Source organism: Oreochromis aureus, linkage group 1, assembly GCF_013358895.1.
Source record: "Oreochromis aureus strain Israel breed Guangdong linkage group 1, ZZ_aureus, whole genome shotgun sequence".
Taxonomy (NCBI): domain Eukaryota; kingdom Metazoa; phylum Chordata; class Actinopteri; order Cichliformes; family Cichlidae; genus Oreochromis; species Oreochromis aureus.
Genome location: NC_052942.1, coordinates 29,414,236 through 29,437,400, shown reverse-complemented (window position 1 = coordinate 29,437,400; position 23,165 = coordinate 29,414,236). Strand labels below are relative to the sequence as shown.

Sequence of the window (23,165 nt, the reverse complement as noted above, 5' to 3'; positions counted from 1 at the left end):
CCAGTTCAAAATCCAGCCTGAGCCCCTGCATGAACATTTTCCTTGACAGCAGCCAGCAACAAATTTCCACCTGCTATCTGCTGACCAACCTTATGAACATAAAGAATATTTGAGCAAAATAAAGCTGAGGAGACTAGCGGAGCGCACACTTATGAAATGCCTATTTGAACAGACTGCTGCTTGTAGTATGAGAGATGGAAATCAGGAAGATTTTATCATTCCAGTAAGAGGGAACCCATGCGCTTCCTTACTCAAAAACAAACACCCTCCCCCAAAATAGACATGATCTTTAAAAAATAAAAACAAATCAGGGCATTCTAATTTTCCCCCTCACTCCTCTATATTTTTACTTGATGTGGTCCAAATACATCACTGTAAGATGACTTTAAATTTAAATCCTATAAAACTTATAAGTTAGTTTTTAAAACAACTTTTAGCTTCAGTTGTTCAGTTGATATGTATCTAGTTTATATTTTTAAATAAAGTACTACTGGATGTAAATGAGGATCATATAACATCACACTGTTATATGTTATGCCCCAGTCACTGAAGCCCACAGAACTGGTCAGTGACCCCCTGGCAACCTCCAGTTGACAGGGAAAAATCAATATCCAGTGACGAATTGGCAAAACCTTAACTTTCAAGACAAATTGTCTCCATTTATGGTTTTCAGTTTCACTGCCGCTTAGCCATGCAAACTATGGGCAACTCACAATCTACTAGCAACCAAAGCAATCACAGGGAGGCTTTTTATGCAGTAACACTGTTGCAACCAAATTCACCTGAGGAGAGGAGGAACCACTCGCCAACCAGTTGGGGAACACATATTTCCCTATTAATCAGAGGTTGCCAAGGTGCCTCTATGTGACTGAGGCCTTACTTCTCTTTATGCTGAAGCAGGTTCCAGGTCTCTCTTTTTCTGTCTTATCAGCAACACTGAGTCATCTCAGAATAAGTAGTAGAGCGATACGTAGCCTACGCAGTTCTGCTTTTCTGTTTGTACCACACAGCCTGCGTCTATGCCAGGTGGACTGCGCTACAGTAACTGCGGGGAACCTTTTTGTGTATGCGAAAGATTATATGTGCAAAGCTGCCAGTGTGACTCAAACATTATGAAATATAACACTATAGAGATATTATATCTGATATGTATGCTGTCACCTGGTCTTAAAAGTGTCTTGTTATAATAATTTATTCCTTAACTGACCGCCTCTGTGTGCAGAGTGCACAAGAGAGTAGCACGCTGCATTCACTGATATGATGCTTCTTAAAAACCCCAATAAGACAGACTCAGCTGGGTCCAACAACTTTTTCCTGGCAGAAACCCTGAAGAGAGACATCATTCAATCATGTTGTCAAAGAGTTGAAGCAGTGGGCGAGGAAGCCTCCCAAGTAATTTCCCTGAGGGTGTGCTCTGCACTGGGGAGATAAGTAACCCGACTGAGGACAAGGCTGGCATTCTACCCCAACTCCAAAAGACAAAATGCCCGAGTCCATCTAAATAGAGGAATCTGACAATGGAGCATTTGTCTCTTTGCCAGCTGGAGAACAAGCTCCCCACAGACATGTAGATATGAAAGACAGTACGCAACAACTTTAAGCTCAAAAGATTACTAGGAACAATCTTATTTTAAATTGGCAAAGCAGAAAATACTGACACTGGATTATCTAAATTAAATTCAAACCAGGACCACGAGTGATTATACCGCTGTTTGCAAACAGTGGCCTCTGAAATTAAGGATGCGGTGATTATGAAGCATCAAATCCCATGGTTTTCATTCATTCTACACCGAGAAAAATGCCAAGATGAAGTCAAGACCTTGTGAAATCACATGCAATTCATGTAGCGTGCATACATACAGTGACTTAGAAGCAAACGGTGTAGCACTGATTATACAAAGCTGACAGCAACTTTTGACTTAGCATCAATGGAAAAAAATGCATCTCCATGCCTGCCTGAATAACATTTCAACATGTACAGGTAGTACATTTAGCAGCCTAACCGCCATCTTGCAGCTGTCACCTGTCACAACCAATGTAACCTGTACTTTTTCACTACACTTCTTATCCATGATGATGCATATAAAAAAAAAAAGATTTAAATTGTAACATGTTAATATGGCATATCTTATTTGTTGGTTACACTTTTAAATATGCAATGAAACTGTAGCAGAAGAAGAGACGTCTGCAGACAAATCGCTTCGCTTCCACTTCTCAAAACGCTTACTGCAACCACCAGACTATACTCAGCCAGTGGCAGCTAATGTTACCACAGTATTCTTGGGGGCTAGCTGCATTAGTGTGCACTGTCCATAACCCATTGCACATATAAAATCCTATTTTAAGCCACTTGATTAACACTGAGCTCTCCACATGTAATGTAAGCCAGCTGCCTGAATCGTTTCACTGCCTTAAAAAAAAAAAAATAAATAAAAAAAAAAAGGGTGGGGGGCAATGTTTACAACTCCACATAGCGAAGCACACTCTGTTTGAGTGGTGTTTTGTCTTCTTCTTACTGTCCCCATTTTCTGCTGCGAGAGGCCTGGCAGCGCTCCCGTGTGCTCTCCCTTAACTAATAAACAAAGAATGGTTTCCCTTATATAGCTCTTTTCAAAGTCTACAACATCCACATGCAACATCAGAGGTTTGCAGGGAGGTGGGAAGCACAAGCAAGTCTGTTGCAGACAGAAAGGCTTCGGCCAAGGGCAAGGAGCACTGACAGTGCGATTGTGTAACACTCATACATTAACAGCCACTTAAAGTGCTATTTCTGGTGCCATCCATCTGCAGAATTTTGCAGCGTCAGGTTGGATAAGTTTGTGAGGGGTGCAAAGTGAGACACATCCAATGAAAACCAACTAGGAAAAAAAAAAAAGCATCCCACCAAGAGGAAAGCAAAGAAGAAAAAGTATTATAAAATAATATTAGTATAATGTTCGAACACAAAACCTGCCTCCAGTCAGATTTTAGAAAAAAGGACTCGCAGAATATCAGATTTTCACAACACAATTAAACTTAAAGGATTCACAAAAATTATGATATTACAAGACGTTTAAAAAATACAAACATCATTCATTGTAGTGTTTTTTTTTTAGATGAAGAGGTTAGGGTCTAGGGCTAATGTGAACCAGGCGAGTGCAGGGTGGTGGTTCCAACTGGCATATCAAGTGACAGTAAACATAATCACCACAACATACTAACATCAACAAATCTATAAGGCAAATAGTGGCAAAAAAAAAAAAAAAAATACAGGATGAGCAAATGCCTTTGACGTAGCTGGGACTCAGTTTGTATACAAAATAACATGAAGTTAAAACAAAGAACCAAACCACAGTGACCCAAAGTGGCCAGCAACCAACTCTAGACACAAATGTGAGTCAACGTGCCGGCCACAGTGGCCAGGTTAGAAAAGGCTTCAACTAGAGAGAAGCCTCAGCAAAGACGCCTCATTGTCCCATCATCCCTAGCCCTGGCCAGATTTTAAAAATAACCTATATTACAACATAAACTTTGCAAAGACAAAAAAGGAAAAAGGAAAAAGAAAGAAAGGATAAACATACTAAAGAGAGGCATGTTGGTAACAAGAGGATAAAGTCAACTCAGTGCTGACAAAACACATTATCAATCAACCATGTCTTTAACTGATGTTTAAAAATGTATGTGTTCTGCTCTCTGATACTGATGGGTATAGAGCTGTTTTGGAGCCTTTATAGAAAATGCAGACTGACCTACAGATACTCAAAGGAATAATCCAGTTCTGTCTAGTCAAACTTCTTGTAATTTGATTTCTATTTGCTCTGATAGTAATAAACTAAGTGGTGAAGGAGCCATGTGAGGCACATGTAAAGCATTAAGGCCTGCCTGCGACCAGGTAGTAAGTAATATGGAAAAATCTGCATGAACATATGGTGTTTCATTTTATGTTATATTATGTTAATTTGGTCAAGGTGCCCAGCCCACAGACATACACCTTTCACCATCACAAAAGAAAAACAGCCAGGTCTGATGTGATCCTTTAAAGCTAAATGATGTGACGTTTTACTGTGATAGTTCATGATTTTCACATGTCCAGACCGTTTGCTCTTCTGCTCTGCAACACTGAGGCCATTTCAGTCCCTCTGCCAGTAGGGCGGCCTTATATAGAGAGGTGACTCCTCATGAAAAGCATTTAGAGCAAGAATTTAGACTTATGGGAAAACCAAGAATAGCCTCCCCAGGCTGCAGGAGGGCTAGGGAGGAGCTAACGGGTGGTGGTGGAATACATTTCCAGTACTCCCAGAATGATCACTCGCCCCTGTGCAACAAAGCTCCAAGCTGCTCCACAACAACTTCCAGGGGGAATTCCAGAGTAGGATTATTTTCACGAACCGCTACGTCACAGCGACAGAAATAATTTGATGAGTGACACAAATGTTGAAATTTGTCAACAAACAACATTCATGTTGAGTAATGAGAACACCATTTGTCCATGACTTCGTCGTAACATTATCCCCCAACTGCCCAGGCAGCTTCAAAGAGACAGAAGAAACATGTCCTCATCTTTAAAATAGAAGGGTGGGTCTGAGGTTTTCATTGGCAGAGCAATCAAATCATGATGTGCTCATCCACCATTTTTAATTTTCTGGCAGTGGATGCGCTAGATTCCCAGTGGATTCTGGAGATGCTGCTCGCATACCACCACAGCAGTACATTTCTCCTTTTTTTATGCTGTTGTCTTTTTACACCATACCAAAACTCTTGCTCTTTTTGTTGGACAAAGGTATCTGAAGTTTTGGGTTGGTTAAAGGAGACAGGACAACGACCTTTGATAAGTAGACCGAGACTGCTAGTGTGGAATCTAGTAAATGCCCAATATTTTCTTTACTGACCAGCAGTTGGAGTTTTTCAGTGTTTAAATTATTACATGCAAGTTATCCAAGAGAAACAGGCATAAGATGTGTAATCAGAAAACATTTACTAAGAAAGACAACATTTAGACAATCCCTATAATCTGAAAGAGTTCTGAGAAATTCATCATCACACGTACAACTCCCGACTTCAAAGATTCATTAGTCGATCCATTAAGTTAAACCACTGCTGGAGTACAGAGATAGCTGCATAGTTTAATTTCTACTGCAGACTGACTCTATTACATTCTCTATTTAACAGACAAGATCCTGCAACCTTTAGGCAACTACAACGTTTTCTGGTTACTTCAGCCAGATCAAACAACCCCCAAGCAGAGAGAAGAGGAGGGTAAACGAAGATTGAATTTTACTGCCTTAAGCAATGTAAGATTTGCTGAAGAGAAATGTGAAAATTACAGCATGTTACATACTAACATGGTTCACAAGGGTTGGTGGCCACATGTGGTTTTGGACAAAACAGCCAATCTACACTGTTTGCAGTGAACTAGGAGTACCACACACCTGATTAGGTTTCATTTCTGCCCCGGTGACTAAGAGGCATGAGCCTCGAGGTGGCAACTACGGCAGCATGGATTTCTGCCAGAGATGCAGTCCAGTAATAGCTGAAGAGCTCAGCTGTAACCTGAAACACATTTCAGAGCAGATACTCTTTCATCCAAAAATTGAGATGATGGTTGACTTTGTCCAAAAGCCCTGAAACTGCAAGCTGATGTTTTAAAGAGAACCTGGATTTGTTCCAGCAAACACTGAACGGTCTTACAGATGTTTATGTAGCTTAAAAGGACATGCATTTCATCATAGTGAGTTTAGATTACAACCAGAACAGCTACCCCAGGGCAGGCAACTTATTTTCCCAAAGCAGCATGCTAGCTGTATAAGTTTATAAAGAGATTAAAAAATACATATATATAACATTGAATACATTTTAGTTCAGCTTACTGGTGATGACCTCCACAACAGTTCCAGTTTCTCATGTGGCCTCCTGAGAAAATTAATTGCCCACCACTATACAATGATCCCACAAATTAAAATGGATGCACACTAAAACCAAAGTTCATTATTAGAATCCAAAAGCTTGCAACACAGCCCCATCACAAGCACTTAAAGCAAAAAACAGCACTGGAATTCAGCAATGACTGGTGTTCATTTCAGAGTACTAAACTGAAACAGGATTACTTCGCCACACTTCACCTTTAGAGCGCTACATCATTTTTAACACAGTATTATTTTCTGAATTTATGAACGCGATTGTCAGACAGCATAAGAACGTCTGTGTTCCAGCTGAAGGATCGACCAGCTCTAGTTTTGACAGAGATAGATAACTGCTGCGCCGAGGTTGGAAGCTCTGTTCTTTCAGGTGTGGAACATTTGACAAATCAATTTGGCAGGACAGTAAATTCTCAGCTCCTCTGTTGCCAAATATGAATATCCTGTGTTAAAAGCCCACATTAGATGCTTTAATGCTAGAAAGTATGATTCTGGACAATATATAAATGTATCTCTGGGCACAATGGCACTCATTTGTTCCAGTTTAAAACCCTGTTGTAGTAGTAAGCAGCATGAGTTTCCATCTCTCGTCTCTATGACAACCATACTGGCTACCGCTGCTCCAAACTGCAAGGCATGACCAAAATTTTGTATTTTTAAACCAGACTGAGGGTCGTCCGCCTCGCATCAAAGAATGTACAGAGCCACATATGGAGCCTGCTGCAGGGCAACAGTTGCTCAGACAGACTGCTTGCTCCTCCTAAAACATACTTCATGTTTAATTATAGACAAAACAGAAACCACCACCCCCTCGGCGCACACACACAGTGAAATGTCCTGCCCTTGAGTCATGCTGAGTATTTAAAACTAATCAATTAGGAAAGGCTAGTTGTGCAGAAATAGCTCTTCATGTTACCAGTGGGCAGTCACGGTACCGGCTTCTATTTGTGATGCAATCTACATGGGATGGTGAAGTGAGTGGGAGGCAGGCAAACGAGAACTCAGTGGGAGGTGGGAAAAAACAGAAAGTAGATACGATGTGCCAAGAAGGCAGCCTCTGCTGCATCCATCCAACTGTAACCATCATCCTAAACTTACACATCACAATCAGTCCACTTGTTTGCTTGTTCAACTGGTAGTATTCTTTAATATCTGGGCATTAATCTTTACACTGTTCATTTTTTAATGTCGCAATACAATATTCTTTTTTTTCCCCCACAGACATTTTAAAGAATTAAAAAGCCTGGCACTGAGACTTCAATATGTTATGAGCCAATCACTTGCTGCCAGTTCTTACCTCATAAATGAAGGATAATCGAAAGTTATCCAATCTTTTCTCTATCTGACACTATCCAAAACCTGCACATGTGAAAGAGGCAGGCACAGGGAGCCTCTGTGAGGGGAATCTTGTGATTTCACTCTTGCGTTTAAGGCCATGCATGCCTAGGTTGGGCACAACAAACTGTAAAATTCTCTGATTTTGTTAACTTGAACTGGGCCAGACACTCATTAAAGTCTCCAGTCAGATCCTGGCATTAAGAACACCAAAACACCAAAATATTCACAACAGTTTTTTTCTTCCCAGCATGTGAGACATTTAATTGCACAAACTGAAGTTTGAAAGAAAGAACCCTTTGTATTTTAATCTTTCTGCCTCTCCCTGTTAAATCCAGAATCAAACTCCTTCTCCTCACATACAAGGTCTTGAATAGTCAGGCCCGTCTTATCTTAAAGACTACATAGTACCACATCACCCCAACAAAGCACTTTGCTCTCAGAATGCTGGCTGACATTTGGTTCATAGGATGGCTCCTAGTTTGGATTATGGAGACAGACTCTCTCTCTCTATTTTTAAGATTAGGCTTCAAACTTTACTGTTTGCTAAAGCATATAGTTAGGGCTGGACCAGGTGACCCTGAATCCTACCCAGGTTACTCTGCAACGGGCCTAGGCTGCTGGGGGCTTCCCATTGAACAGTGATGTTCATACACCACTCTGCATTTAGTCATCCACAGTGTGTCTATTGTCCTGCCTTCCTCCCCTCACCCTGATCAGTCATGGCTGATGCCTGCACATCCCTGACCCTGGTTCTGCTACAGGTTAAAAAAAGGAGGTTTTCCTTCCCGCTGTTGCCAAGTAATTGCTGGTTATCTGATTGTTGGGGTTTTCTCCGTGTTATTTTGGGGTCATTACTTACGGCTAATTACGGCTGTTGTTATTTAGCAAATTATAAATAAAACTGAAAAAACTTATACATAGAGGAAATTCTGCAGTTGTAGCCAGAACCACAGAACAAGAAATGTAACAATGTAACAGACACTTCTGCCTCTGCTGTGTGCAGGTCAGCCATACGGCCCAGTAGAAGGTCTTGCCTCCATGAAAATGGCCCTACAGAGCCTTTTCAGATGAACTCAGTGAGCTGACATGAAACATTAAAGTTGTAAATCTTGTCACTGGGTCAGGCCTAGCAGATTTAACACTTTGATTTACACAGCAGCATCAGGTGGGGTTTAATGTGGGCTGCAAGCGCTCCTCGAGTATTTAATTTGTCATAAACACAGCAGAAGAACTGATTTATTTGCTTACAGAGCAGCCAAACAAACTCACACTGCAGTTATGCATACACAGGTTGTTAGAATACAAGGCAGGAATGTTGGACTCCACTAGTAACAGTGCAAAGAGCTTCAAAGAAAAGTATGTAGAGAGTATAAACCACTGAATAGCTTTTGCTTAACAAGAAAAAAACAAAACCCCAAAACAAAAAAAACACTCTTTTTAAATAAATCTCAAGGATTATATTTAAAAGCATGTTTGCACCCATGGATTGGAAAGAATCGTTAGCTGAATCCAAAGTTACAGCTATGCTTTTTTCAGTCACTGAGGCTGAAGAACATAAAGGACAAAGATAAATGGCAACATGTTAGTTTCAGCAAAGGACCCACCACACATACTGACATGCTGAAGTCAAACAAAAACCTGATTTAAGCGATGGAAAGTTAGACCATCAACCATTCACGACTGATAAAACAAGTCTGCTAGTCTAGTTGTTCAGAGGCTGAACTAACAAAGTAGCAAAAGAGAAGAACAGATGATGTAAAATAGCCCAACAAGACGTCCCTAAACAAGGGCAAGCAGGCGCCGTGTATCCAAATACGAACGCTGAACATAGATGAGACTATTCTGACTAAGCCTGCTCAGTGCATGCTCAGGAGTCAAAGCTTTAATGTCATCGTTAAACAAATCGACAGCATCAATGTGACATGAGTCAAACTGCAAATGTGATTAGGCATGCTTGAGGTCATCACTCCCCTTTTCACCCTGACAAGTAATTCATACAATGATCATCTATAATTGCATACCCACATAAGAACATTGTCACTCAAACAGTTTAAACTACACCAATTATCTTTGCCAGCTTTCTCAGCCAAACAGTGATGCTTAGTTACCAATCTGGCAACCACCTCCAAACATTTGTTTCAGGCCCTGAGAGCCACGTTAAGAAAAAAAACAAAAAAAACAAAATTAATTCCAGGTGACCAGCTGGGAGCTGCCCTGGGAAACAAACGAAGAGTAGAGACAGAGCTTCACGAGGTCAGTGCAGCATTAAAAGCAACCAGAGCTGGTTTACTTCAGAGCGACTCTGGAACGAGCATCAAGGGATAGCTGCTGCTTTAGAATTTTGAACCTAAGCTGTATTAGGTTTGATGAATGTAGCTTTCTTTACACAACTTTCACTGTTTTCCCTCCACCTGCATCACAAGTAGTCTGTTCACTTCGCAGCTTTTGCATAAAATACTTTTTTAAAGGGTAAACAGTTCACAAGCAGAGTCTTTTTTTCCCCTCTTGCAGTCTCTCAAAGAAAATCTCAATAGAAAACTTGAACTTGCTTGCTGTACACAACAACACTGCTGACCCTGACCATGAAAATAACACTTTTTGTATGTTCCTTTTCCCCCTGCCAACAGAGCACAGCAGAAATATCTGGCTGAGCATGGCAACCGCAAACTAATCCGCTGCATTATCAGTGTCATTAAAGTGTCATTACGGTTTGCTCATTACTTCCTCTCTGTGGTCAGAGGTGACAGCAGAGGCCCGATTTCATGCAGAACAATGAGAAAAATCAATAAACTAGCCATGTGCAGCTGATGAGTAACCCCACAGATTGGACTTGAAGCCAGGAGCACATTTCCATTGAAAGTTAAAGCCCCCAACAGATATCGACAAGCTAAATGACTATCACAATCCATGCAATCTTCCAGCTGTAGACTCTTAACTTCTGCTAAACCTATACATGAAGCATTTATTAATGTGAGAAATCTTAAAAAAAAAAAAAAAAAAAAAAAAAAAAAAAAAAGTGTGATACTTTGAAATGCAAAATGAAATACTTCATCAAGAACATCTCTGCAATTCTCACTCCATCTCCATTGACTTCAGCACCAAATAACTGAACAGTTACACTGAAAAAAAGAAAAAAAAAAAGAAAAAAAAAAAGAGGGCTTTTGTGCAGGACTGTGCTTTGAAAAACTACTAAGAGCGTAATGGATGCATAAACACACTCTCCAAAAGGTCAGCACAGTTGCTAATGTAATGAAAACGCTGTTGATTGCTGCTTTTATGTCAAGGAAGCCAGAGTGAGTTTGGCCAGTTTAATAAATGATCATTGTTGTCGCCGGTGCCAGAGCTGCATACCAAGCAGCAGCGGCGGCAGATAGTAACAGCTAGGTACGGGGGCTCGGGAGAATGACATTTTCACAGAGATGTACAGAAGAATAAATGATAAGCACGCGAAAACAGAAGCTGGGCTCATTAGCCGAGAGCTGCCATTTTGAAAGGACAGATTTTAACACAGGGCAACTTGAGGTGGAGCGATGACATTCTCTTTTGCTGAAGCCTCTTTATTAGCTATAGATTTCTGGGCAAACATATCCGATATCTGCCGAGCATTCCCCACAGGGTATGCTGTCCTTACTGTCAGCCGGATCTCAATGCTCAGACTCATGTTAGACATACCTAGAAGAACAGTCACAGGAGAGCACTCTCCCGAGGCACTACACACACGCTGAAGCCTGCAGCCTATAAGGTCATGTGTCTTCTTCTGACAAGCCAAGGTTTGGGCAGCTTTTGGGGGTGGAGGCATCCAAAGGAAGTGTGGGGGGGATCCAAGGGAGGTGTGTGTGCGTGTGAGGGGTGGGGGTGTTCAGAAGAATACTTTTGCATTACAGGCAACTCTTCCTCCATTCCTGACCAGCAATCTCATGAGAACTGTCACAGTCTACACACAAGGCTCACTGAAATTCCCAGGCTGCTGATAGGTCCATTCATTCTAATACTAGTAGCCATGGCCTGCACTGATCCTTCCTCACACACACACACACACACACACACACACACACACACACACACACACATATACAGGTGATCTCCCAGCTCAGCCCCATGCCAAACAAGAGGAGACATTTGGAGACATCACCAGATTCCCTGCTGTAATAATAACAAAAACAACATGTGATCAGTGTAAAAACATAACCAGCCTCGTCTTTCTATGAAGGGGTGTGGCAGCTCAGCCAGTCATCCTCACCATTTATTCAATACAACCTGCTGCAGTGGTGGAGCCATACATTACTCCAACATGTCGCGGTTTGCATTTTCCATCACAGGTTAGCCAGAAGAATGGCAATCACGTGCACTCAGCCATGGATGAAAGGTGGCAATAACGCCCACAGTTCAAACATAGGTGCTCCCGTCCTCCTCCTCCTGCAAGCCATGTGATATTGGGCGACTGTAACTGGCTTCGTACAGGTTGCAAGCTTTAACGCGTGCGTTTCCGACGCAAGCGCGTGAAAAACAACGATTTAAAAAGTTGGAAACAATTGCCTGCTCTTACGAGAGGCAGCTTGAATGACATGGAAACATGGCGGAGGCTGGTTTTCTCCGGCCAGTGCAATGCAAGTTAGGATACCAGCCGCTCGGTGAACTCTTTAGACTCCGCACTCACCGCACGCTCGATCCTGCGGCTTCAAAGGCCAAAAGAAGGGAAAACGGAAAGATAAGAGACAGAAAACCAAACTCACCGGGCGACCCCCTGCTGCAACCATGTGGTCTGTACAAGTCGCCCAAGAAAGAAAAAACAAAAAAACGACGCGATGCAACCACAAAAGTCAGCAATTAGAGACCCCCACAAGTTTCGTTAATTCAAATGAGCATCACGGCGACTGAAAGACCGCAGATCCATTCAGAAAAAAAATGCAGCGCAGTCACAGAGCAGAGAGAGGGGCTGGGACTCTCACGCTCACACACAGCATGCAGTTTGATTAAAAAGCTTGGTCGGAGAGGTCAGGCAGATCTGCTGCTGCCAGGGGGGGAGATGGTCACCAGATTAAACCGATTACAGGGGGGGCTGTAAACCTACCTTCAAATCCTCTGCTGGGGCATTTCAGGCAAGTCAGCCCTGAGAAGATGCACATTAGCCGGCAGCCCCGCTCCTCAGCACTAAAATATCCTGCGCGTTGAGGGGAAATTTCCAAGTGGCCGACAGTGTGTGAGCAGCAGAGGTACCGTGTGTATGTGTGTGCGTAAATGGGGGGGGGGGGATAATCCTACGGTGGGGCAAAGAGGAAATGCGTCATTATTAATGGCCCAAGCGTTTTGTAGTCCGTTTGGTCATATCTATATCTAGTTAAACTACAAAATGGATCAGGTTCGGTGATGTAGTGTTAGTTTCACACGTTTTTTTTCCCTTCCTGTTTTTTTTCTTCTTTTTAATAACGGACGAGCATTGATGTGCTAAAAACCAGAAACTAAAAAGAAAAGAACAGAAAAAGAAAAAAGGCACTTAAACATCACCACCTGCTCAAATATTTTGAAAGTCCAGAAAAGCTGATTGTTTGCCTTATTGCGGGTTGGGCGGTGAGGTACCTCAGACCTGCCAGATCTGCTCTTTTATAAAAGAGGGAGATCCGGGACAGGGAAGATTAAAGACCCTTAATACCACTACTGACAGGTTCAGGGCTTGGAAAAAATATTCAGCTTTGATTTTATAACACAGAAGGAAATGTACCTAGTTAATAATTCTCATATTTAATGCTACTGGTTCTTCCCACACTGAAAAATGGAAATATCTGACTGACTAAGCTGTATAGTGGACAGCAAAAGATCTCTAAACTACTTGTAGGGTCACAAAAACATGTTCATACACAAGCAACTGAAAGACTGATTCTCTCTCCTTCTGTCAAAAAAAGCAGTCTCTGAGTCCCTTTGACCTTGACAGAGTTATTGTCTTAAACTCAGTGAAGCTCCCCCAAAGCCCCAGAAGACAGCTGCATTCATGTCACAACAGTAATAAATGAAAAACTATGGATTAAGTCAACCTAAGCCAGCCAAAGGGTCCAATCTGGCTCTCTGATTGCTTTGAAAAGTGTGACCACTGAACAAAATGAGGCCATCACTGCATTGTAGGAGAACATTGCCAAGGGATTTAATCACGTCATGAAAGTGGATGTCTGAACTGCTAATTTCAATCCAGGCCACAGTTCTGAATCATCAATGTTTGTCAGCTTTCTTACTGACATTAACATCACCCAGGGCCTGCCACGCCACTAAAGTGAGGAGCTGTGCCAGCAAGTTTCTTTTTAATAACCAACTGAACTGCTTAACTGCTTTAGAACTGGGAAATAATGTAAAAAAAAAAAATCAGTTATGTGTGTTATTATGTTTTACCAGTTCGACCCACTTAAGGTCAAATGGAGCTATATGTGCTCCATGATTTGAATGATGGATTTAAGCCACTGATTTAAGCCATTTGGGAAATGGGACCCAGCAAACTATCTGAGAGCAAGACAAATAAAGAAAACTCTATACAGAGTTTAGGTGTTTTACTTTACAGGGGCCACTCGGGTTAAAACTGAACAAAAATATAAGTTGAGGGATTGGAAGCAGTTGTTCCACATGCTGTAAATGGATATCGGGTTCTTGTTGTCAGGGCAAAGTGGGGTGAAATGTTAACTTAAGTGGGGGAAAAGCTCAAAGATGCCGACCCCAGCTGGAGCAGGACAACTACAGCTAAATACCAAACATTCTCATGGAAGCCCCTTGATACCGCCCGAGCATTTAACACTGTCTGCCTCACGCTGAGGTCCGTCTGCCCCTGTAATCTCTATACTTCCAGAACGACTCCAGCTTAAATCACCAGGCATGTTAATGAGCATTACCAAATAAAAGCATGCAATTTTTCATTTTGCTTTCAACAAGTACTCATAGACATGAAAGAGGAGGGAGGAAATCCTTTCAAGTACAGCAGACCTACCACAATAAGAGCTATTTGGCTGTAACACTTTGATTACTGCTTTAGTTTGATGAACTACATCTCTACCACAAAACAACATACAGGGAGCCACAGCTCACAAACTAGTAGGTGGGCACATAATATGCTATTTACACTGTGCCGAGTTAATTGCAATGAGCAGAAAGCAAAATAAAGAAATGCATAAATCCTTCCACTGCACGTTATCACCTTTAAGCCCTCTACAAGCCAAAATCAGCCAAATGCTGCCACCTTGTGGCAGAATACATGCAATACATCAATCAGGGCAACACTAACTCCAATTTAATGCTCTTACAGATTTATGGGGTAATAACTAAAGGTTTTGTGTTTTAGATGTTTTGAGGAGGTTTAAGTCTGCAACATAAGATTCGTGACAAACCTATCAAAACTTTTGCTGCCCCTAAAGAAAGATTGTACACAGATACAAAAATTAGATGTTTTCCAATCCAGACTTTGAGAGCCATTAATCTATTATGCTTCTTAATGTTAGTAAATGCAACTGCACAGGAGGTGATGCTATTAGGTTTTACTTTGAGTTGAAAGCATTTTGAAAAAAACTGCATCACTTAACAGAAATATACCCAACAAACGTTGTATCTGTACAAGCAGAACATATTTTTAATCGAAAGACAAGGCGTTGACAATATTTTGTACATGGCAGAAAAATACATTCAGATGTGAAGCACACACAAATCTTCCTTAAACGTGAGCTTTATAGGTTCTCCAACTAAAGCGTTCCAGGTTGTATTCAGGGAAAAATGGCAAGACTTCCAATAATCTAACATTTGCAAGTCACAGACACATGGGTGTAGCTGTTTTGACTGCATTTTAGTTTCAAATAGCCATTCCTTAAAATCTATTCTGTTCCATGTTTTGCATTTAAATAACAAACACACAAAAACATCTACTCCATTTCATTTAATGTAATGGGCTTGGGTTCATGTATGTCAGACTCCATGCCTGGCAAGCTCAATCTCCTGCGTGCAGCTGTCTCAATCTTCTGCACCAGCTCCACATCCCAGGGATGGGTGACAAAGCTGAGCACCTCCCCATCCTCTACACCACCTGCTCTCCCTACTCTGCCTGCCCGGTGGATATAGTCCGTGTGGGATTCTGGGAAGTCATAGTTGACCACCAAGCGCACTCTGGATGTGTCCAGGCCACGTGAGGCAATGTCTGTGCATATTAGCACGTCTACACTGCCCTTCTGGAAGGAACGGAAGATTCCGGCACGCACAGCAGCAGGCATCTCCCCTTGGAGACGTGCATGCTTTACCCCCATCTCTTCAAGCGAGTATCCAACCCAGTTGACGGTGGAAGATTTGTTGCAGAACACCAGAAGTGCGCCTCCACCTCTGTCTTGCTGCAGCAGCTTCAGAGCTTGGTGGAGCTCTAGGATCTTGTCTGCACCTTTTACCTTCAGGAATGTCTGTTTAACATGGGGCATAAGAAAGTGCAGCATCTTGCTCCTGATAATAACTATTTTTCCAAGATCCGTCACCTTGCTGAGCACGTCGCCCACACCACCTGGAAAAGTTGCCCCAACCACGAGGAGCTGTGCTTTGTGACCCAGGCCACGTGTTTCCTTGGGATCACTAGCAACGTTGACGTGGAGCAGGATGTTCTCCAGCATGTCAGAAAAGCTGGGGTCGAACATCGTGTCAGCCTCATCGACCACAAAGAACCTCAGCTCACTCAAATCCAGACAACGCCTCCGCAGGGCCTTGACCAGAGCACCTGGCGTAGCCACTAAAATATCCGGATGATCCCTCCTGAAGACTGTCTTGATGTGTCCCACACCTCGTCCTCCTCCAACGGTCCTTGTAACGAAACCAAATGGCGCACACAGAGTCCTGGACACAGCTGCCACTTGCTCCGCCAGCTCTCTTGAAGGCACGAGTACCACAGTGCATATCTTGTGTGCACTCTCAGAGTAACTTTCAGACTCCTTATCAGCCTGCAGTCTGTGAATAACAGGTAGGAGATAACTCAGCGTCTTCCCACTGCCAGTCTCAGCAGCACAGAGTACATTGTGACCTCTCATGACTTTGGGGATGGTCTGAAGCTGCACAGTGGTGGGATGTTTAATACTGAGAGTCTCTAAAGTCTCCACTAGCTCCTTGCAGATGTGGAGATTATTAAAAGTGGCTAGCGGCTTCTGTCCACCGTCCTCATTCCAGTTTTCAGCAACATAAGGTGCAACAGCCTTGACGTTGTTGATGCTGAAATAGTCACCGAATGATTTGCTATGTTTCCATCCTTTGGAGCAAAGAGAAGGCTGCTCGAATTTTCCCAGTATGTATCCGGCAGACTGGTTCAGAGCTGGGTTCTTGCTCTGGATGAGGAGCTTTCCAGCTTTGATGGTGTTGATCTTGCTTTTGCTTCGAATTTCCTTCACGTTTTCAACGCGTCTCTGCAGGTACCGAGGAATACGAATGACCGCGGTCTCTGCTCCAGTCTGACAGAAGCGACTCTGACCGAGAGACCGAAGGCAAGCCGACGCTTTAAAAAGCTCACAGCAACACAATCTTCTTGATCCGAGAGCTCTGGACGCTACCAAAGCCAGATGGGCGACCTTCACAGCCTGCATTTTAAATACTTAAACGGCTCGCAAGTGTCCAAAGGTCAGCTGACGAGAAAAAGCAGCAAAACCAAACCATAAAAATTTGGAAATAAAGCTAATTAAATTAACTGTAACTCCACAAAAGACAATATAAAAGTCCAAAAAGGCGCAGAAATTATATACTAGACAGTCATGTCGCCATGCTTTCCCGGCGAGTGCTGATGATGTCAGTGGGCGTGGCGTGACGAGGTGTACAGAAAAGCCGAATCCCAATTCAACTCGTGTGTTTTGTTGTTTGATTGTTTGAGCTAAATTTTAACCAAAAGACAGAAGTGTACCTTACGAGAGATTTATTATTATTTATTATAATATTACACGTCCTATATCAATATCCCATCACTAGTTGCTTTTTTTTTTTTACATTTTATATTTATCACATCTACTTGTGTAATGCGAACGTTTGCAGTCGGTGGGGTGGTGGTCTGCACTGTTGTCTCACAGGAAAAAGGTGCTGGGTTCAAAAACAATGGCTGGGCGTCTCTGTCTGGAGTTTGCAATTTTCCCCTACGGTCGTTCGCCTTCTATCAGGGCAATCCAGCCTTTCAAAGACACACGTGGGTTAGGTTAACTGGTAATTCAGGATAGCCATAAGCTTGTGTCTTTCTCCGCGTTAGCCCTGTGACAGACAGCCTGTCCAGTGTGTATCCTTCCTAGAATAGGCTCTGGCCTTTAATCACCAAGAACTGGTTATGCAGAAGTAAAAGGAAGGATGAGATAATTGGCAAGATGGGAAAGAAAACATAATGAATTTTTAAAGGTATGATTATATTTAAAGATACACACTGGCATTATAAAATAATAAATTTATTAATTGATAAATTTATCAATCGAGGGTCCCAAGAAAAGAATTCTACCTGATTAGTGCATCCATTTTGAAGTTGTATTCACCGTAGGGCTGTTACAATGGTAACTCATTCATCTGATGCCTGGCTTGAGCATTTAGCACACCCTGCTGTATATGGTAATGTAAGAAACTGTAATAGATTACTCTAGGGTGAGAAAGCACACTGTCATTGACTCAGCAGTGACTGTCAATAACAGTCCACATGACTTTGAGTTCTCCTCAATCCCTTTCACCAAACAACAAATACCATTTGTAGAAGTTGTAACCTTAGCATGAAGTTTACTCACTACATTACATTATAAGAAAAAGACAAGAACAGGTATGGGTTATTTGTGGAAGGACAAGTATGTAGCAAGACTGATGTTATGCATCAAACCATTTATAACCTTAGGCACAGTAAGAAACAAAATTCTACAATTGTGCAACACAAAAAAATTAAATGCTGAACAAGAACATACAGAAAGAACAATACAATGACACATGCATTAGACACCACTGGGTGAGGCCTGCTTTTGCCTTCAGAATGGCTTTAATTTATTTTATGGCACAGCTTAAACAAGGTGGTTGAAACTTTTGGCCTGTTGGTTCATATTGACATGATAGCACTATACAGCTGCTGCAGTGTCATTTGCATATCCATGATGGGAATCTCCTGTTCCACCAAATCCCAGTGGTGCTCTACTGGACTGAGATCTGAGTACAGTGAACTCACTGTCATGTTCAAGCAACCAGTTTGAGAGGATCTGACCTGTGGGACATGGAAACCCTATCCTGCTAGATGGGCACACTGTGATCATGAAAGAGTGGACATGGTTAGCAACATCATCAAACCAATAAATCCAATTTTCTATGGTCCAGTTTTCCCTGTGAGTAGCATTTGTTATGGTCTTCTGCTGCTGAAGCCCATCTACATCAGGATTTGACAAGACTGTTGTGTGCTCAGAGATGTTCTTCTTTATATCTGCATTGCAACAAGTGATTATTTGAGGTTACTATTGCCTACCGCGAAGCAGTCTGGCAATTCTCCTCTGACCTCTGGCATCAACAAGGCATTTTCACTGACACTCACTGGATATTTTCTCTTTTTCCCACCATTCTCTGTAAACTTTAGAGATGGCTGTGTGGGAAAAATCACAGTAGATCAGCAGTTTCGGAAGTACTCAGACCAGAACATCTGGTATCAACGACCAAGTTGACAGTTGAACAGACACACCTAATAACACCATGGTCAGTGAGTGTATAAGGAAGAAGCAGAAGCTCATTCATGACAATGGCTGTTTTGGTTTGGTTTACTGAACCTGAAACAGACCCAGATTATGTTGGAATTTACTGATTTCTTTAAGATTTTAAACACAAATTTAATGAAATCATTAGAACCCAACCTTTTACCTAAAACATGGCTGAGATGTGTTCTTGTTGGGCTTTCGCTCCAAGATTTTAATTGTCAGTATCATCACAAGAGGTATGTCTGCTGTAGATCCTGCTGGTGCCCAGTTCCTTGAGGGGGATAATCCATTGTGGCTTTACCACTGGTGTGCAAGCTTATAAAAAAGGAGACTAATCTCCATAGGCATGCATCTAGAGAGGGTCCGAATAGGGGGAACAAGCTGTTTTACTGCCATTTTACTCTGCCTCTCTTCAGTTGTTTAATGGAAACACTCTTATCACTGTATTTTGATATGGGAGTTTGTATCTTCCCACACAGCATATTATTTTATGCAAAGGACAAAGGTATTTATACATCAGGGGTGAAAAAAATCAGCTGTCTGCATCAGTGCTGCTGTCAGATCTAGCATTGATTGTACATCAGCTACCCTCAGCATGTGCTGAATGAATCAGCTCATTGATTGATTTAGTGTAGCTTCAGAACATCACACACACTTTCAGTATTAGAGACTCTGTTACATGTTGGCCAAACAAATGCTCTGGCTGTAGGAATCCCTGTGAGGTTAACTGTGTGCTGTACCCAAAGCAGGAAAGAGCTGAGTTGATCATGTATTAGTCTATGTACTACTTCATGTGAATTTATTTTAAATAGGGCAAGTCTCCTATTCATACAAGGCTTTATGACCAATTGGTGTTTGTTGAATTATTCAAGTATTAAACATCAACATTCAGTTCCACAGATTGACCAAAAGAGGGCAGCATAAAACTTCAAGGTAGATTTCACATCAACCAAAATCCTAATCGGAGAAATGTCAGCAAAGGCTTGCACTGTTTTTCAAGTCTGTCCATTTCTTTCACATAGACATACACAAACAAAAGCATAATGTGTCTGCACTACTGTTTGTCTTGTAAACTATATGCATCACACGCACCTTTTCTGCATGGTAAATATTGCTGCTAGTCTATAAATCTACCACACAAAAATTAAAGGTACAATTTGCACACAGAATTAACTGCATTCAGACATTTGACAGCATAGATAGTTTCTTATTTCTTTTTTACTACTTTCATTATCATGAGCTTTTACAATCTTATCAGCTGACATGCAGATACGGAGTTGCACACAGTTTGATATTCACTGACATTTTGTGAACATTGCACATGCTGCCATGGTGCTGCATTGCATTTCTGCAGTGTGTGCAAACTCTGATCCTTGAAAGAATGACACCTCTGAAACAGGACCAGTGTGGGGGTAGATGCTGCTTTTTTTTCCTCCATAACTTTCTTTACAAGAACATAATATCACAAACCACATCTACAGCCTCCTACACAATTTGTTTTCTTTATCTTCTCCCTTCAAAGGTCATCTGCGAAGATAAGAGATGCAGGTAACCTGAATTAGAGACGGGTGGGTCTGGAGACATGACTTCTGCACAGGAGAAAGTTCATTCAAGTTATATAATTGCAACATGATAATATAATAATTTTATAATTTATAACTCCAATATTATTATACTAATATACACGTGGATCAATTTCAGCCAAAGTGTTTTTTCATTCCTTTCTCATTCTGTTTTATAGCCAGTGCCCTACTTGTATTTGTAATTGAGTCAGATACAGCTATAATTTTATTTTACATTTTTAAGGCAGATTGTTTTCTTAACCCTGCTACTAAAAATCATGCTAAACAAACTGTTGCAACAACGATATGTGGTGTTTGTTTTAAATTTGCTTGGTTCCTCTTTTCAGCGGTAAGGCTAAAGTTCATAAAAGCCTTAAGATTCATACAGTAACTTCTATGCATAATGTAATCTATAATGCAATTTACTTACAAGAATGTGGCATAGTTTTACAGTAATTACATATAATTGCTGCTTTGAGTGGTCTTCTTTTATTAAAGTCAATGCATCTATGAGAGACAGGTATTTGTTCTCTTTCTGTGCATTTGTATAACTTAACAAGTAGTTTGCAAAAGTGGCATGACATTAATAGGTGGAAAGACTTAGAAAAACATTTTAAAATGTATATTTGGAACTCTGGAGGACTCTGTAATCCTCCAGATGTAGAAAACTAAGTAGAACACATGTCTGCCTACAGAGAACGCTTCATAAAATGTCAAATAATAAGAAAAGGGTTGAATTTTGTGCTTTTGCTTGGAAATAAAGACCACAGGAAATGTGATATTGATGTTTTCAGATGCATTTGAGAACTGAGTGCTTGTCTGAACGCCCACATGCTTCTTGCATAGGTATATGTGTGTCTGTGTCAGAAAAATAAGACGGTGTTGACTGCTGCATATGCAGAAGGATGGGGTGAATTATAGCAAGAAGTTCTGCTGCTGAAGCAGTTTTTTAAAATATAAAGACTCCTTTTTGCCCTTGTAACTGCTTAGATTTCAGAAATGTCCACCTTGATTTTTTTTTTTCATGAACAATAATGTATTGTCTTATTTACTTTTCAGTGCAACTTGATCATAAAAAGTGCCCTAGCAGTAATGCATGCAATAAAAAGCATGCTTTATAACTATGCTTATCAGTGTTGCAAAAACCTTTGGTGAAACATTAAAAACTTGCTGTATTTTCTTGATCAGCCGCAGATGTGTGTGATGTGTGTGATGTGTGTGTGTGTGTGTGTGTGTGTGTGTGTGTGTGTGTGTGTGTGTGTGTAGGAGGGGCGACAATGCAGATGTGAATATGCCCCACTGTTGCCTAATTTATCAAGAGATGAAAAAGATTTGTGTACAACTAGTTTGCACTAATATCTCTAGAAGGGTGAAAGCAGGAAATACCTAAATACGAATATAAATACCAAAAATATCATCAAAGCAGCAGCCCATTAAAGTTAGTTGGAGTATACCAACCTCTGTGTTACTTACCCAATAAAGATTATCCTGAAAAGATTGATGGGTTAGAGCGCAAGGGTTAAAGGTATTGGAGCAGCCCATATAAAGATGGATTTACTATTGCTTTATTCTAGGCGCAGATTTACTCGTACCTTGTCTTTGGTGAGAAAGAGTCAGAATTTAAATCTTCAACTAGACAAAGTCATTAAGCAAAACCATTCATTTGGATGCACATTATTAAAACACCTGTCTAAATAATTTCTCTTTGAATGGCCATGCTCGCCTTTTCAACCACTTTTCTTTTGATGCATTCTTATTACAGTGCTACAGTATGAAAAATCCACCAAGTCCCGCCAAGAGCAAAGCAGTATCCAAATGAACAGTTAGAGCCATCAGTAAGGGTGGTAAATACCAGCGAGAAACACTTCTCTTGGCCCTGTAGATAAGGGGATAGAATAAAACAATTTCCAAAAACAAACAAACAGCATTATGAATAGTTCTGTGTTAGAGTTGCGATTCAGTCAGCACCATCTACATGCCAAATCACAGCACAAGCTGCGATCAAGTTGTCTGCCTCTCTGTATAGCCCATTCACAAGCCTAAATTGGCTGATTAGAAATTAATGGGCTTCGGTACTGACAGGCTCGAGGGATCTAAAGGTAAAAAGTGCAGGTTGTCATTATACTTACTCACCCATCCTGGCTTGGATTAGAACGCACAAAGAGGGAGGGCTGGGGGCAGGTGCAATTGATGTAATCTAATGGGTAGCGGTTGGAAGAGACTGAAGGACCAATTAAAAAGAGCAAAGTGGCTGCAAGACCCAGTTGTTACAAGGTCAGTGGGGACAATACATGCAGCTTCAAATTTTTGCATGTTTGAAAATGTAAATATTTTTGAATTTTAGATAAATCTCTCCCACATAGTCCACTGTTATGTGCATATCATCAAGCATCAGCTTGTATATTTGGTTTTAGAAGGCAAAGAAAATAATGATGAACAACCAAAACTCCCATGAAAATGAATGTTGACAACAATTAAAGCGGAAGAACACGCATTACAGATCATAAAACGAGTGGACTGAAGCTTTAAGTAACTACACCTACCCACTACCCATTTTTCTTACATAGCACCTTTTAAAAGGCAGCACATGTATAAGTAGATCTCACCAAAAACAAACAGCAAAGAGAACTGTAAACAAAGAAGAAATATAAATTAAAAATAGCAATATATATTCGGTATTTCAAGCAGGTTAGTAA

General features: G+C 41.2%; 2 protein-coding genes across 4 annotated transcripts in view; both read right to left on the bottom strand.

Annotated features, from left to right (window-relative positions):
* Positions 1-12,459, bottom strand: part of tln2a (talin 2a) — a 98,077-nt gene extending 85,618 nt beyond the window's left edge. Inside the window, exon 1 of one of the 3 annotated variants that reach the window (XM_039612138.1) lies at positions 12,304-12,459. The gene's annotated coding sequence lies outside the window, so the exon portion shown is untranslated. Of the gene's footprint in view, positions 1-11,472; positions 11,498-11,965; positions 12,091-12,303 lie in introns of those variants that run through there. The other 2 variants (XM_039612142.1, XM_039612145.1) reach the window with 2 other exon arrangements.
* Positions 12,460-14,808: 2,349 nt separating this feature from the next.
* Positions 14,809-17,041, bottom strand: ddx28 (DEAD (Asp-Glu-Ala-Asp) box polypeptide 28). Its single transcript, XM_031732782.2, has one exon. The coding sequence runs from the start codon at positions 16,802-16,804 to the stop codon at positions 15,119-15,121; it is 1,686 nt and encodes a 561-aa protein (XP_031588642.1). The 5' UTR covers positions 16,805-17,041; the 3' UTR covers positions 14,809-15,118.
* Positions 17,042-23,165: the final 6,124 nt, after the last annotated feature.